Genomic DNA, 17,450 nt, shown 5'->3' on the forward strand with positions numbered 1-17,450 from the left:
ATTGCAAATGCTTTTTTTTCCATTTTATTTTGACACTGGAAATACATGTAACTTGCTTGTGCTAGGCAATTAACTAGTTTGCGAAAAATTGCGGTAGGCGACCCCTTGGGGTGTTTTTATGAATTGTTGGCTGTTATTGGCAAACACTCCAGGTAGTACAACTATTGTGGTATGCCAACTTATCCCGGTAAAGCAGCCTCAATCACCTCCATTATATATATATCACTAGTTTGGCTATTATTTTTAATGATCATTATTATGCCCATATCTGGTTGTTTTATTGCTCAAATTCCCTTCTCACAATGTATTTTATCTATAAAATTCTGTCTACCGCACTGTTTACAACTTTATGTATTGTGCAATTGTTCTTGTCAAAATGCTTATTTCTTGCACAATCAGTGACACCTCCTCCACCCTAAAAACACATTGGCAGCAACTGGGGTTGCATACAGTGGCATAACCATCACCAGTGCAGCAGACACAGTGGGGTCTGAGAGGCCCACTACACCCCAATCAAAGCAATCTGGGCGCCCATTTTTCTTCTTGCAGTATGGTCCATGGCACAACTGCTACGCCAGTCACTCCATAACACAGCAAACTTCCCGAAACCAAAGACACCTTCAGGCATGTGTAGAACGGAATACTGTGCAAACATAAGGTAAGACATGGGAAATGTGGCTGAAGGTGGCTGCCCTATCTGTTGTCCCATTATGCGCATCTGCCATAAAGACAGGCCAACCCTGTCCGTGGCTAAAGCTAGTCACCCACAGTCCAAGTCAGGGCAGAATAACGCAGGTCAAGGAGCCAAAAATCTCAAACAACCGATGCTACTTCCCTGAGAGCACAGTTTAGATTCGCTTGACGCCTACATTCCCACCCACAAGTCAACACGTAAACTTAGCCCGGGGTTTACCATTCATAAACAAGGCTGAAGCCAAGCAGCAAGCGTTTCCCAGCCATGCGCCATCATGAAATAATCGCAGAGAAATCTAGTAGCTTGATTAAAAAAAGCAGGCGCTGCCCGGGTGAGGAGCGAAGAAGCCCCTCCCGCCCGGCGTCGACGAGTCTTCCGTTTCCAGGCAACGGCCCCACCGGCACCAATCCCAGCGCGGCTCCTTGTCTGACGTCAGAGGAGCGGCGCTCGGGATGTCTGAGGCTCCCGAAGTTCCCGGGCTGCGGCGGGTTTTACGGGGAGGCAACTTTGAATTTCCCTACAATGCCGCTGTGGGAGGCGGCGGTGATTTCAAACAGCGCTCCTTCTGGCACAGAGCTCCACAGTGCCTTCCCATGCGTAAGGGGAGAGGAGCCCGGTGAGTGGGGTTGAGGGTGGGGGTGTACGCGTGTGTGTCTGTTTGAGTGTGTCTGTGCGTGCGTGCGTGTGTCTGTTTAAGGGGGGGTGCGTGTGTGTATGCAGCGTGTGTCTGTTTAAGGGGGGTGCGTGTGTGTATGCAGTGTGTGTATGGCTGTGTATGTGCGCATGCGTGAGTGTGGCTTTGTTTGCGAATGGGAATATGAGGCACGGCGACGTGCGCGCTCCCGAGGTTAAATCTCGGCCAGAAAAAGCGCGTGGAACTCTGCTGTCCACATTCCCCCAAAAGTAACAACATAAGTTGTCTCGCCCTAGACAGCAAAGCTTCGCTTTGCTTTCGTCTAGGTGAGACCTAAAAAGGAAGTAAAATCATTCTATATGGGCACATTTCTTCCATAAGAACTATATGGGAGACCTACTATCCTAAACTGCCCAAAATTATTACTGAATGTATATATATCTTTATGATATACCGAAATGTAAAACATTATGACGGATGAATCATTATTTTTAAAAAAAAACATGTCACTCCACACTGGATCATGATCAAAGATTCTCATGTAATTTAACTGTGCCTGACAAATGTATTATTGAATGTATATATGTCTATATGCTAAACTGAAGTATGAAACATAAACGACTGATGAAACTCTACTGTAAAGCGCTCTGACACCCTACACTGGGTCATGTTCGCGCTATATAAAACACTAAATAAATAAATAAAAAATAAAAAAATGCTGAGTTACCTCAAGTGTCTGGGAATGCACCCAGAATTCAGGCAACTCGCTCCTCATTCTTGCCCTTCACTTTCACACTCACCCTGCACTCACAGCGATCACAATGACCTCACATTGATTCCCATGCACTCACAGCATTCACCAGCTCAACCTGCACTCAGTGACCACTCTGCACTCACAATGCACTTGCGCTGTTCGCCTTGTACCTCACCCTGCAGTCACACGAGCACACTACTCAACCTGCACTCATGTGACACTTCACTCACCTGTCTCCCACACTGCTCAATCTGCAATTTCACTCAAGCAAGCCCATCACTAACCATACATTCATTCATCCCACTCTGCACTTACATCCGTACCCAAATTCATATGATCACCTCACTCACCGTGCAGTCACTCCTCTCACCTCACTCTCACACTGATGCTTTGCTCAATGTGCATTCACATGTTCACTCCTGCCACCCACACAGCACAGAGGGATAAGGTGCCTGCTACAAAGTCTGAGTAAACTATTAGCAGTGCTATACAAAAATGAAATGTTTGTCAGAAAGGTTCTATAGAGAATGAGGTGCACTGTTGTTGAGTGGTGGTGAGGGAAATCATGGAGGAGGAAATGGGAGAGGGGGTGCCAAAAATACTACTGCACTGTAAGCGACCAGTGCTATGGCCATCCCTGGCTGAGAGTGTTAGCCCCCCCTGAAGTTTGGGTCTAGTTGCGCCCCTGTACACAAGTAAGGGCATATCGTGCCCCATCAAGTTTTTGTCCTAAAGTACAAATGTACACATTTACATGCACTGCAATCCAACCTTTCAGGTGGCTCCTTCATAGAGACAGCTCTGTTGTTTTTACCCTGATGGCCTGGAATAATTCCCAAACAGATTCTTGTGAATACCGTTTTATCATTTCTTTTGAATGTGATTGATGTGGGAGAGTCTATTAGTATTTGCAGAGAAATATGCTTGTTTCATGCAACAACCATAAAAAGTTTTTTTAGATCAAAACGGGGCCTCACTAATGAGAAATTGGAGGATTTCACAGATATTATTTGCTGTAAATTTAGTGTATGTGGAGAACAGCCTGAGCATGGCAGTAGCACAAATCCATCCACAGATTGACCGTCTCTGTGGCGAAAAATAGGCACACCTTTCACATTAATGTTGGGGGTGTTAATATCAATATATGTCTTGTATAAAATAAAGCTTCCTAGTAAAAACAATTTGCACACATTTTATCTTGGAAAATAGTTTTTGGGCTGTGTAAAAAGCCTCTGTCATTTAACCACACCCACGCACAATCCTGCAGTTTACTAAACACTCTTATTGTGTTGAACCTTATTTGCCGGATATGGGCCGGGATATGCGGGTGGCAGTCGAATATGTAGCGTACCAGGGTCCAGAAATTTCTGTCAGATGGTGGGGGGTCCCGACTTCTAAAAAAATTCAGCTGGGGGGGCTCAGCCTGCAAAAGTTTGAAGACCTCTGTTGTAGGTAGTAAAGGAAGACTTTTATTACCATTTTGTTACAGAAGGCGGCTGTTATTTAAAGGGTCAGTGATGCTACGGACAGAAAATATTTACCATGCTTTACATGAATGTTCTGTACTATAGAAATATACTTTATTATGTTGTAAATTAATTTTAATTGCTGAAGAGAACTGGATAAATGCAAGAAAGTCAACAATCCAGAACAGCAAAATAATGCAAAGGTAAAACAAGTACGGGAGATGCAAGTGGCCGGGAAATGCTAGTGCTGTGAAATGCGCTTTCCTTTGTAGTGAAGCAGGGGGCGGGGAGCGGATCCCTTTGAAGTAGCTCACGGCCTCGCGGCCGTGAAAGTGAAAGCAATTAGGGGGGAGGTGGGAGGGAGGCTGATGGCTTTGATGTGGACGCGCGTTCCGCACTAGTAATCAACACGCACTGTCCAAAATCCGCGATGGTTTCAGAGCTTGGATTGCCTACTATAATTCTCGACAACAAGCATTGCTAAAAGCAATGCTTTAAGTCGAGACCTAAAAAGGGCCAGGTTAACAGCGGTTCTCGAGTATGGACAACAAGCGGTCGGCGGTGGGAGAAAGCGGGCATCAGAGGCAGGACCAAGATTCTATTGGCAGAACCGGTGTGATTTTAATACTTGAAAAGCCATGGCTGTGTGGGTCGTACCAGAATTCAAGACATTCTCTGCATCCGCCCAATATCTCTACTTTGCTGTCTTGGATCCACAATGTCTACCTCGCATGAAAACCTGAATCTTTGGTCTTGAAACTGACCAAAGGAGTGTGTACTTTATTTTTAATTCATTATCATTGCATAACCTACAATTCCTATTGGGAAGGCTTTGGACAAGGATGGGTCCAGCGTTTTTAATGCCTTGGAAAGCACAGCAGACTACTTAATCTGAACTGTAGGATCTGAGCTCCCTTGTGGGATTAGGAGTAATTGAATCCAGAGATTTTACTTTTACATACATTTTATAATATTTACATTGTCATAATGTTGGAAAAAGACCAGATAAAGCATCCACATACAAATTGCAGGAAGCAATGGTCTTTGGCTGGCGAGTGGAATTTAATGATGGATTTGGTGCAGGTGGCCTTCTACATAGGGGCTTTTATTTGATTTAATTTAGGTCATGTTGAAAATGTAAACCTTTTCAGCAGGAGCATCCTCTGACACAACCTCATATAGGAAACACTGCCTCCGTTTCACTGCCTTGATCTCTGGTAGATTGTGAATATACGTCCAGATTGGAAAACCTATTCTGTGTCCTTGTTAATGGAAAACTTTTCACAAAAAGTAGATTTGTGGTTAGTATCAGCGCCGGTACGAGCACTACTTTTTGTCTCCCTGCTATCTTAGCGATGGGCCACATTTGTAGTTTTTAGAGGTGATCAGGTGTCTCCTGCTGGGAGTCGCAAACGTGACTGCCCATACCTAACTTGCCATAGACCAGCCTTTGCAATACTAGAAACGCAAAGATCCAGCGCCTAGATGGACACACTTACCTTGAGAAGGTGCTGTAGGTGTTGACGATGCGCAGAGGGCTGAGGATGCTTTGGCTGGCCTGAGGAGACATCAGACGGTTCTGTAGCAGGGGGATGCTCAAGTAGGCAATCAGCACTCCCAGACCTATGTTTACACATGCGCGGAGATTGAAGCCTGTGAGAACAGGAAAACACAGGATGTAAGTAAGGGATTTATCCAAAAAACCATAGCTTGTACTTCAAGGTATGGATTCTGTAGAACTTGGTACTTCATTAGCTCAGAGAGCTCGCATAACACCAGCACAAACCTCCCCAGGCCTATGCAGGAAAGCTGAAGCAGGACTGCCACCTTACTAATGGAGGACAACATGCTCACAGACCCTAGTGAAATTGATTACTGTATAACCCTGAGTATATCACAGATGTAGCACACTTGAGAAGTTTCTTTACTCTGAACCATGCACTAACTTAAGATCAGAAGCAGTAGCATTGCCTGAGTAAATAACAGGATCTGAGGCAAGGGCTTGTTGGAAGACCATACATGGACTTACACCAAGAAAAGTGTTGACAAACAGAACACACACACATCTGAGAGGAAACCCAGGCATGGAATGGAGACCAATACCAGGTGTGTTCGATCACTGCACAGACTGCCAAAGGAAGTGAGAACAATTGCTTCCAGAAAATAACGCCTGAAGGAACTCTGAGGTAAACACTCACAGAATACAAGATTAACTGAATTTAAAATTAAGCATACAATTCCATTTCGAAGCAAGGGTCATATATAAATTGAGAGAGCCCATCCAACACAAACACGGACAGAACCCTAAAAGCTCATTTTGGTCCCTTGGCTGATGAACAAATTAATAATCAGTTTATCTTTCAGTGTGCTAGTAAAACGTATAAGAACATATTTGATCTGCAAGCATTCTCACCCTTAAAGAGGCTACTACAACCGTGAAAAATGGGGAGGCGTCAGAGATATACAATATATTAATGCTCAAAAACAACCCAAGGAGGGGCTGTCACTAAGGATAACGAGGGTGAAGTAAATGAAGTGGGTGAAAAACGTACTTCCTTGTCTCAAAGTGCAGTATGGAAAATTAAAGAACGGAAAACACAGCAGAGCACTTCTAGAAGATCTTCTCAAAAGAGCTGTCATAAATGTGACAGCCTATACCATGCACCAGATCCAGAAACTGCTTGCAACTGGCAAAGAGTGCAGAACGTGTGTCAAAAAGGGTCCCTTTTTTTTGCATGTGTCATGATGCCAAGAGCAGAACTGCAGCTGTGCAGTGGCGGCCAACACTGATTTAGAGTGGGAGGGTGGGTGGAGGGGGTGGGGGGGATTGAGTGTGCGGGGGAAGCGCAGAGTTAATAATAAAAATACATTTAATAAATGTGCCTGGTGCTGCCGGCCGCCTCACGCTCCTCTGCTTCCACTTCCTAGTGCCTGGACCAGCATCACGGGCTCCCCATTCAATCCCCACACTGCTCTCAAGCATGAGAGCAGCATGAGGATTGGCCTAAGCAGGCTGGATCAACACTCGCTCAGGCACAGGGAGTCTGTGCTGTTTCTACAATCCCGATATGCAATACAGCCAGACTTGAGAAACTTAAGTGCGCATGTCAGTTTGGCTGGCTTAGGACGGACGGCCAAACTGACATGCGCACTTAAAAGTGCAGATCTACCCCTCCTCCTCCCCCTCCCATGGCCTGGTCCAGCCACTCCCTTAACATGCTGGCTCAGCCAGCAGCTGAAAAATAAAACAATATTAGAATATGTGGCCTGACATTAAAGTATGAGGTCGGTTGGTAAATTATTTGTAGCCAAGACTGCACCCTAAATATTAGGTTGGGTACACCAGTATGACTTAAGGATAGTTACACATCCAAGAGCCCTCATAACAAATCATGGTGGTGTGTGACACAAGTGTTGATGTGGGACTATCAACGTTTCAATGGGTGTTTGTTAGACCTAGCATCCTTGAAGTGGTTTCCCGCTAACGTTTTGCCTTCAAACATCCTGTTTTTGGTGACCTCGTTTTTGCTGGCTGAGTGAACTTTACCACTGCTAACCAGTGCTAACTACTTGTGCTCGCTCCTTAAAACATGTTATATTGGCTAATTGTAATACTTAATTTATGGTAAAACCTCAATAATGTGGCACCATCTGTATCCAGGGCCAGTAAATTAAATGCTACTAATGGGCCTTCAGCACTAATTGTGCCACCCACTTAAGCAGCAGTTTAAACATGCCTCAGGCCTGCCATTGCAACCTGTGTGGGGGCAGTTTTAAACCATTTCAGCCTGATCAAAAATAAAAACTTTTGCCATGCCCAAACATTCCTTTTTAATACAAATAAGTCACCCCTAAGGTAGACTCTGGACAGCCTCAAGGGAAGGGTGCAGTGTATTTAAAAAACTGGACATGTACTTTTAAGTCTTACATATCCTGGAAGTGAAAAACTCTTAAATTGATTTCTCACCACTGCAAAGCATACCTCTCCCATGAGAGAACATTGGAATTACCTTTTTACATTTCATAAGTGTAATGTCCAAATAGGAAAAGGTAACACCTTCATGTTTGGCGTCCCTGGAATTCCAGTTTAAAAACCTAACTAATGATGGAGTCGGATTTTAAATTGCAAACCTTTAAATGGCACTTTTAGAAAGTTGGCAGTTTCGTGCCTTAGCCATGTGGTTCCTGCAGCCTGTCTTTGAGTCACATGACTTGGTGTGGGTGACAGATTGGCTTTGTGTATTCCTTTTATACAGCCACAAACAATAGTGAGCTGAGGTGTGTGTGACTGAATGGGCCATCATTGACAGGTAGGGGGGAGGATCTGGGACAAGCACCACTTACACCTGAATAGGCTGTGTCCTGTCTCCACACAAAGTGCTTCATAGCCCCTTAGGCTGAAGCCAGGGCCAGGAAGGCTGTGCCACTGTGCACTCCAAAGGCAAGCCTCTAGAAGCTACTCCCCACTTCGAAGGCACAACTGTGTATAAATACTGGACATCAGACACCATCACTCAAGTACACTTCTAGACCTGTGGATACTCTGTCAGGAAAAAAGGACTGCTGTGCTACTAAAAGGGCTGCCACTAAGCTGGACTGCTGCTCCGAAGGAACTGATGCCTTGTTGTGCTGCCCTGCTCTCTCCCCTTTTGCCTAGTGAATGAGAACTGGACCTACAACTTCATCTTGAACCCAGGACACCAGAGTGACTCCAAGGGCCTGTCTGCTGGCCTGATCAGAGCCTCAGGGACATAAAAGGTTCCCCAACATCCTTTATCATCCCCTGGACCCAGATGCAGTGCGTTCCTGATTCCCAAGTGGCAACCTTCCGGTCAAGCTTTTGGGCTCTTCGTGAATGTGAATGGGCCCATTAGCACTGAGACCACACTGCTTGTAACGCAAATCTATGCGAAGCGCTGCTAGCCAGACTCTTCACACTCCAGAATCAATTGCTTGTGGGGGACCATAATGCGAAGCTCTAGCCGCCTGTTTGTGACACCTGGCCTGCTCTTCACACTACATCAACATCCTCTGTGATGCTCACCTTGAGGCCCTCTTCAACATGAATGGGACTCTCGGTGCTGTCTTGAGAAGGTACAACTGCAGCTGGACTAATCTGGGGATTGTAGCCGACCAGCGCTCCATTGCGGTTGGTCTGAACTCGTGACTTTGAGGCAATCCATTTCAACCATATATCCTGAGTTGGCACTTTGTGCTTATTGGTGCAATTTTTACTAAATTCTTTACAAGTTCATATCTCTGATTCTACTGGTTGGATTTTTGTTGTTTTTGCCTTTTTTGATTTATTAAAGTGTGCTCTATCCTCCTAACCTGGTTTGGTGTATTACAGTTTAAAGTGTTGTACAAATACCTTACACATTGCCTACAAGTTAAATCTGACTGCTCTGTGGCAAGCTACCAGGGGGTTGAGCACAGGTTAATTCGGGGTTTGCTTGTGCCTTACACTGATAAGGATTTTGGTGATGCTTGATTTTGGTGAAGCTTGACCGGGGCTCACACCCCAGTCAACCAGTAACCCAATTCTCACAATGTTCAAAAGTAAACTAAGCATGGGCAGTCATGAAAATGGGATGCTCCAAGTCAGGCATAAGGCTAGAAGGATTCCCTCACTTATTAGGCAAGTAGTCAAATGTTCTCTCCAACCGATGGTGCAAGAGGGCATGTAGAAGCCTCAGATGGCTTTCTCTGATCATAATAATAAAAAAGGCTGCTGGAAGTCTCAGGTTTTGAACAGACTTAGGCTACTGAATCAAAATATTGTTGTGCACTGTTCCCTTCACCCAACATCAATTGAATGGTGTTGTTGCTGAGGCGTGGTTGGTACTTCTCGAAGTGAGACTTTAGAAGTTCTTACCACCAAATGCAGCTGCACCCTGACCCAAGGGCTTTTACAGCATTGGTAACCCTTGATAACATTTTCCAATTTGCGTGCCTCCCTTTTAGATTAGTATCTGTAACCAGTGTCTTTCATTGCATATGAACAATGTCTTGAAAAAAATCCAGAATGTCATCTTTTTTTTCCAAGACACCTTTCTGGTATTTGTTAACATCATTGATGAACATAACATGGTCTTGGTGTTGAACATAATGTTGCCTTGGAGAAGGTTTTGGCAAGACTATAAGGTACTGGGAATTACCCTACGCAAAGAGAACTATAGATTTCTAAGGGAGGAGGTAGAATACTTAAGGCATTCCATCTCTACAGCGGGGGTTTGACCCAAAGTTGATCTAGTCATATTGTAGTCAATGCTGTTGTACATTCCGGTAAGGAACAGCTCAGGTCCTCTGTAGGCTTCCTTGAATATTATGTAAAATGTGTTCAATATTTAATGAAAAAATTGAAGACTTGAGAATTGTTTTGAGGAATGGAGTGACTTTTGTGTGGCATGGGTATTCTGATCTTTTTTATATCAGCGGGGAAACTATGGTTGTGCAAGGGCTGCGGGATTCAAGGCTGTACTGTCTCAATTACACAGCAGCAAGGCAATGACTGTTGCCTTTGCCTCTCTGGATCTAAGTCAGAGAGGATCTACCTGATGCTACTAGTTATGCAAAGAGATGCTGTGGTGACAGCGTGGGTACTGAGTACTTCAAAACCTACGTGTAGGGTACAAAAATAATTTTTCGAATTGCTTGCAAACCTTTAGGCAGAATTTTGAAGCCAGGTAGTTCAGCCAAGATGGCAAAGTTTATAGGAAGGCTGCATATTTTATCTATGAAATTGTGTATATCCAAGGCGGGCACAATTGCTTTGCAAATTGTCTCCCACATTTACTGAATTCGAGTGACAGTGTGGAAAACTTTGAGAATGAGGACGTTTTTGCAAGCGTGTCTGATACCATAGAAAGTCTGAATGATATTGTTTCAGCAGTCTCAAGGGCGAAGTCCACGCAGACAATGCTGTACCCGCCAATGAATGGGTAGCCCATGCAACAAAGCTGCATCAACGCCAGAGAAACCCCTGGATAATTTCATGGAGGCTGAGGGCAACCATCCAGGTGAACTCAAGGTAGAGTGCACCTTTACAACAGAAAAATAAACTCTCTCCATCCTGAAAGGCATCCGGAAGGACGGGGCTCCTGGACCGAACGGTCTACCGGGCAGCATCTTCAATGAAGACCGAGAATTTTGGGTCCCTCAAATGTACAGCCTGTTTAATCAATGCTTCAACACATCGGCAGTACCGGACTCATGGAAAGTGTCAATTTTTCATCCAATCCACAAAAAGGGGGAATGCCTCCCGACCAGAGAATTACAGACTGATCGCCTTGTTGGACATTGATGGGAAAGCATTTGCACCAAGTGCTCTTGAAAGAGATGGAGGCCTGGATAAACAAAAATAAAATTATACCTCAATACCAGACAGGATTACGGCCCAATTCATCCACCCTGGACAATGCCATTGCCCTGTCATATCTAGCAACAAGAGCCACAGAGAGAGCCTCTCCACTGCTTTATGCCTGTTTTGTAGATTACAGCGCCGCCTTTGATGGCATCGACCGCAACATACTCTGGGCTCGCGCAGACCCATGTGACGTCCAAGATCCACCCCAACCAGGGGCTAAGACAGGGTTGCTTGATCGCTCCCACCCTGTTTAACCTATACACCGCGGACCTGAGAGAGGCGTTAATGAAAGTTAACATCTTTCCACCCAAATTAGACCATATCAGACTCCCCATTATGCAGTATGCAGAGGATCTGGTACTACTGGGTCATACCAGAATAGGCATGAAAAGGGGACTGGGGTCTTTATATCTATATAACATGGAAATTAAACCCCAAGTGAATGCCACAAAAACTGTGGTCCTTAAATGAGATGCTTGCTAGTATATACTATCTCACTTTTTTATACTCAATTGGGCACATGAATCAAGGGAAGCATTTGCGATTTCTTAATAGCGGTTATTAAGGAATCGCTATTAAGGAATTGCCTATGTATGTAGGTTTTGCTAAAAAAAAAAATAGGGATTCCGGCATATTTCCTGTTAGAAAATCGCACATTGTGATTCGTTAATAGGGACTGCTTTCCCATTCATTCCTAGAGGCCTAACACTGTTCTTGTGCTTGATCCTCCATTACAAAATGTGTGTATATTGAATTTTTTTTTAATGTTTTGTCTGCCGTGTACATACAATTGATGTCAATGTGACAAATGTTTGTCTTTGGTTATGTGGTTTTACTATTTTTAGATGTATAAATAAATATATATATATATATATATATATATATATATATATATATATATATATATATATATATAATCGCTCCACTGCCAAAAAGACTTGGCATTGATATATATATAATTTGCCATACCTAGAGGCCCATAGGAATGAATTGGAAAGCATTTGCAATTTGAGATTACCAAACGGGTAATTGCAAATTGCAAATGCAATTTCGAGGTTGCTAGGGGCCAAAAGGCCACCCTGATGCACCCCCCCCTAATTGGCATGTGTGCACATGTGGCGCACATACATGCCCTAAGGGCATGTATGTGCATCACATGGCATTTAGAAAAATGCAATTTTTTGCATTTTTTTAAGGAATTGCAAATTAACATCAACTAGAAGTTGATGGTAATTTGGGATTCCTTAATGCAAAGTTGCAATCAGAGATTGCTTCTTGCATTGCCTTTAGGGAATCACAAATTGCGATTCCCTAACTCCATTCGCAAAATAGGTATTCACAAATTTTGCGATTACCGATTTTGCGAATGGCTTTGGGCTTGATGCATCCCAAATGGCTAATTACAGGTGGCAAAGGGGGCGATTAGTAAACTTAAAACTCCTTTTACATTCTATTTTAGCCCGTTGCATGCAAAGTTGCAACGCTACCATCGTAGCCTTATTTGAGAGGTGTCCATACAAAATATTTTGGAGAGGACAACGGTCAAGTGAAAAAAATCTTCAAGCATTGCCGGAAGTATGAAAGTAATCAGGTGGTGGCATTTCCTGGCTTCAAAATTGTATTCTTCAGTTTCCAGAATTCAGTCTTGCGCCCTAACTCAAGTGGCAACAACCCAGTGCCTTAGGTCCTTCCTGGCTTTGGGGAGCTAACTTCCCATTGCAGGCATGTCAAACTGTAAGTGGCTTAGCTGGAAGGATCTTGTGTTCACCAAAACTGATAGTAATTCTGGCAAGGCTTGAGTGGCCTTGTAGCTTTTATTCTTAGTCTGATGATGCTTCTCTCTCTTACTCTCTCTCCTTTTGACCTTGCTCTGACTGCCATGATTCATAGTGGCTTGGGACACTGAGGCTGGTAGATTAGGTTTGCATGGACTTTATATCATAACAGAAGTGCTTTTCCTGCTCCCTTTCTCTCCTTCTCCTCTCCCCACCTTCTGTAGGCAGTTCTTCAACTTGGGGTGTTTTCTACACCTTGCCAAGAGCAACGTAAAAGTAAAAAAATGTAATTGTAGATGTTGTGTAACTCTAGTTGCCTTTTTTTTAAGGGCATGGGAACGTAAATGCTTTATGTCCCACTATTGTCGCGGCTTTTATTGCTAAAGTGTGATTTTTTTAACAAGTTAAATTAATGTACATATCTATTTTTTTTAATTTCGACTTCCAAAAAGCTAAGCATAAATTAAGGCTCAGTGAGTTATACGCTTAACGATGTCAGCATTGTAAACTTGCAATTCACACGTTTCAATCCACTTTCCATCCTTTGGAAAGATCTAAGTGCCAATAAATTTGGCTAATAGAAGAACAAGCTAATTACCTTCGGTAACGCATTATCTGGTAGAGAGTCTGCCAAGCTGCACATTCCTTACCATTGAATTTCCCAGTTGTCAAGCTGGATCTGGCTACTTTTGCTGTGCAATCCCTCTTGCGCACGGTGTTGGGTGGCTCCATTCGGCTCAGTGTGACGTCGTCGGCATCAGTAGCGTTGGTTAGGGTGTCGCAATGCCTATATAGGCGCCACCCAGGCACGTGGACGTTAGTACTTTTTGCTTTTTCCACGACAAAAGCACAGAGCCATAAAGTAACTAACGTAGTCATGTGCAAATCTAGGGCCAGAAAAGGGGAGTAGCCCTAGCCCTACCTACAATATTAGTCTGCAAAGCGGGAGGCATGGGTGGGGCTGTAAGGAATCTGAAGCTAGAAAGAGTCCCTATTAGATAATGCGTTACTGAAGGTAAGTAACTTGTTCATCTGATAGTGACTGCTAGCTGCAGATACCTTACCTTTGAATTAGAAACCAAAGTCATTCCATCCCAGTGGTGGACTGCGGACCAATATCTTTAAACTAGAAAGTCCTGCAGGACCGAGTGGGCTAAATTCCCATCTCTGCGGAAATGACCGTACAGGCAAAGGTGCTTTGGAAATGTGTGCAACGATGCCCACGTTGCCGCCTGACAAATGTCTTGGACTGGGACACCCTGAGGCAAGGCAGTAGTTGCAGCCTTTCCCCTGGTGGAATGGGGCCTTAATCCCTCAGGGAGCTGCTTCTTTTCCACGGCATAACATATTTTTATGCAAAGAATGACCCTGCAAGAGATGATCCTTTATCTGCACTGCCCTTCCCTCCTTCGCTCCCACCTACCCCACAAAGAGTTGATCATCCACCCAGAACTCTTTAGAATGACAACACTCTTTTTGGGTCCAGCCGGTGAAGACGCTCCTCTTCCTTAGAAGGATGCAGGGGAGCAAAGAAGATGGGCAATGTGATGGACTAATCCAGATGGAAAGGGGTCAATCCTTGGCAAAAAGGATGCCCGGGTGCGAAGCACCATCTTGTCCACAAGGGACATAAGATAAGCAGGTGAGCAAGATAACGTCTGCAGCGCACTCACCCTCCGGGCCGATGTAATTGTCACCAAGAAGGCTGTTTTGATGGTCAACAGCTGGAGGGAACAAATGTGTTAAGGCTCGAAAAGAGCGCACATCAGGTAGGTGATATCCAAATTAAGGTCCCACTGTGGCATAACAAGGGGCGTAGGTGGAAACAGGTGAGCCAGCCCTTTTGGAAATCTATGTACAATGGGAGATTTGAAGAGAGAGGGCTGGTCTGGCAGCCGTAAAAAAGCAGACAGAGCAGTAAGGTAACCCTTGAGAGTTCCCAAAGCAGAGCCCTGTTGGGCAAGGATCAGAATGAACAAAAGAACAGTACAAAGAGAAGCAGAACGAGGATCAAAAGACCTTTCTGTACAGTATAATACAAATTTCTGCCAACGGCAGGCGTATACCTTCTTAGTGGAGGACCACCTGGCCACCAGAATAACATTACAGACTTCAGGAGAAAGACCAAAAGCTATCAGCTGGGGCCGCTCAATTTCCACGCATGGAGGTGCAAAGTTGACAGGTTCGGATGTAGAACCCTCCCCTGCTGCTGCTTGCAGGTATCAGAGAGCTTTACAGGGCAAATATAACAACATATACATAAAAGTACAGTGAATTATGTGAATACAGTTGAGATAAAAATTAGAGACTAGCATATATTTTCAAGAGTGTATAAAAAAGGTTCAGGTGAATTTGGCCAAGAGAATCGATTTCACTTTTTAAAAAAAGGCTGCAGACGTTATGGTTTAAGTACAATCCAAGATGGCGGATTGGTGAGGAGCTCATAGTGGGAGCTCCGGTGATTTAGGATTACAATCTGTAATATCCCGATTCAGCCTCAGCGCATTACCACATCGAAAATACAGAGAAACAGGTAGAAACTCTCAAACAGAGAAACTATAAACAGAGGAACTCCGCCGGTAACACCTAATACGACTCATCCTCGAACCCTGGCATCTTTACCTCAGCAACGGCTGTAGGGGACGAGTGGTCCAGAGCCAGCAAGCATCGGGGGTCAACGACAACACTGACCCGGAATTCCAAAAGCAGCCCCGTCGATAACACCTACTACTACTCATCCTCAACGGAACCCAAGCATCTTAACTCCGCAATTGGCTGGAGGGGAGGAGAGGTCTAGTGCCAACAATTATTGGGGGTCGACGACAACACCGACCCTGAATTCCAGAAGCAACTAGGTCAGCAATCCTGTCTCATCCGATCGAGCGCAACGGGAAATGAGATACCTGCACTGTTGGAACGAATAGTCCAGTGTTTCGTGTGAACTGTCCCCGCTGAGATCCCCCAGGCTGTCGCATGGGTCTAGAGGCTGGAACGCGACCCTACTCAAGTGCATGTTTCTGGGTGTGTGGTATGGCTTGGGCGCTTTGTTTGAAGCCTGATATTTGATCAACGGTGATCCCCGTGTTAACGAGTGCACTCAGAGACTGGGGCGAGGTCCTACAGGGGCGCCCTGTCCTGAGCCGGGGAGCTGATCCGGCTTCTACGCGGACACGCTCACTGAATGCCCTGGTGCATGATGGTACTTGATTACTTGATTATCAGACCGCGGTGACTCGTTGCTGTCATGAAGGAGGTCATGCACGCCTGTGACTGAGAAAATAATACTAAGGTACGATGCCCCTCCTTTTCTCAATTCCAGCTCTTAACCTTTAATTGATGCATCTGAGTGTCTTGCGGCAGGACTGCCCTAATCATGGAACATGATTAGCATTGCTATACACAACAAATACCGCTACTGTACAATTCAGAACAAGGAGTGTATTTTGGGCTTTCCTGCAGGCAGCTTTGCCTACAATTTATACAAAAAGGCAACCTTAATTAATCAACTCTGACGTAAGGATATCCTGGACTTGGTCTCTGCTAGAAGGAGACAGAGGACACCTTCAAGCTAGAAAAAGACAGAGGACTTCTTAAAAGCATACTAATATAAAATGAAAGGACCACACACCACAAAGGAAACAATGAAAGGACTACACCCCTAGGGACCCACTAATGGAAAGGGTGATAGGGCTTACTCATAGGAACAATCATCGAAAGCTAATGGGCGGCCATCTTGGACTAATTCACCTAAATTCAGCTGGTGCCCATACAACACTGTCACTATCCTCGTGGTCATTTCCCTCATTCTCACAGGAACTTAGTGACGGATGAGGATTATAGAAGATAGCAAGTGTAATTCCAAGGAGAAATATCTAACTGGAATTTAGAAGAGGGGAAAAATGTATTCACATTTCAAGGATACCCCAGTAGGGAGATAGGGAGGAATAATAACCTATATTTGTAATCATACATGAGTATTCTATAAAAAGGATTTGGGTAAGGCTAGTGAGGATGAAGACTGTGCCCAGTTGAGTAATGAGACGAGAAGTGACTGTTGTGTACTGTAGAGTGAGTGTTTGGAGAGCAGCTGACCGAAGCCCCGGAATAAAATGGGTATAAACCTAGAACCCTTAGGCCAGCATGCCTTCACCATTACCTATACTCCCAATATCTCCAAAAAAGCAGCAAAGAAGTTCAAGCACAGGCTAATGAAAACTCACCCTGAGACTCTTATTTCAGGTCCATACTTCTGCGTCAAACTAGAAAATACATCGCCAAGAAATCACACCGTGAGGACACTAGGCAGAGTAAGATACCTTCCCCGAACGACCCATCTCGTCCCAGGAGGGCAACTGCTGAACTATCTGACAATGACTTAGATGACCTCCTCCTATCCTATGCCAGTCGGAATGTCAATACTAAGCGCCGATGTAGCGTTATCTAATCCATACAAACCAACCCCTTCAGAGAACCCACTCACAACTTCAGATCCAATAATAGAGAAAACCTTACTAATATCAACTTAGTGCAGACTACTCTCTCCGATTCACCTAGCAAGATGAAGTGTGCACTCATCAATTGCAGATCCGCTCGCAAACATGCTCCTGACATCTAAGACCTCATCCTCGAGAATGATCTAGACATTATCGCCCTCACAGAAACATGGCTAAATAGCTCCTCCTCTTCCGTCCTAAACCTACTGGTACCTTCTAGTCACGACATAATCCGCCTAGACAGAAACGTGAACCCTGGGGGCGGGCT

The 17,450-nt window shown here is 44.6% G+C and overlaps 1 protein-coding gene across 1 annotated transcript in view; it reads right to left on the reverse strand.

Moving 5' to 3' along the window:
- LMF1 (lipase maturation factor 1) overlaps window positions 1-17,450 on the reverse strand; it is a 705,094-nt gene that overhangs the window by 74,909 nt on the left and 612,735 nt on the right. Inside the window, exon 6 of the mRNA XM_086940536.1 lies at window positions 5,048-5,201. Coding sequence (XP_086796662.1) covers window positions 5,048-5,201 — 154 coding nt within the window. The remainder of the gene's footprint in view (window positions 1-5,047; window positions 5,202-17,450) is intronic.

Source organism: Lissotriton vulgaris, chromosome 10 (genome assembly GCF_964263255.1).
Source record: "Lissotriton vulgaris chromosome 10, aLisVul1.2, whole genome shotgun sequence".
NCBI lineage: Eukaryota > Metazoa > Chordata > Amphibia > Caudata > Salamandridae > Lissotriton > Lissotriton vulgaris.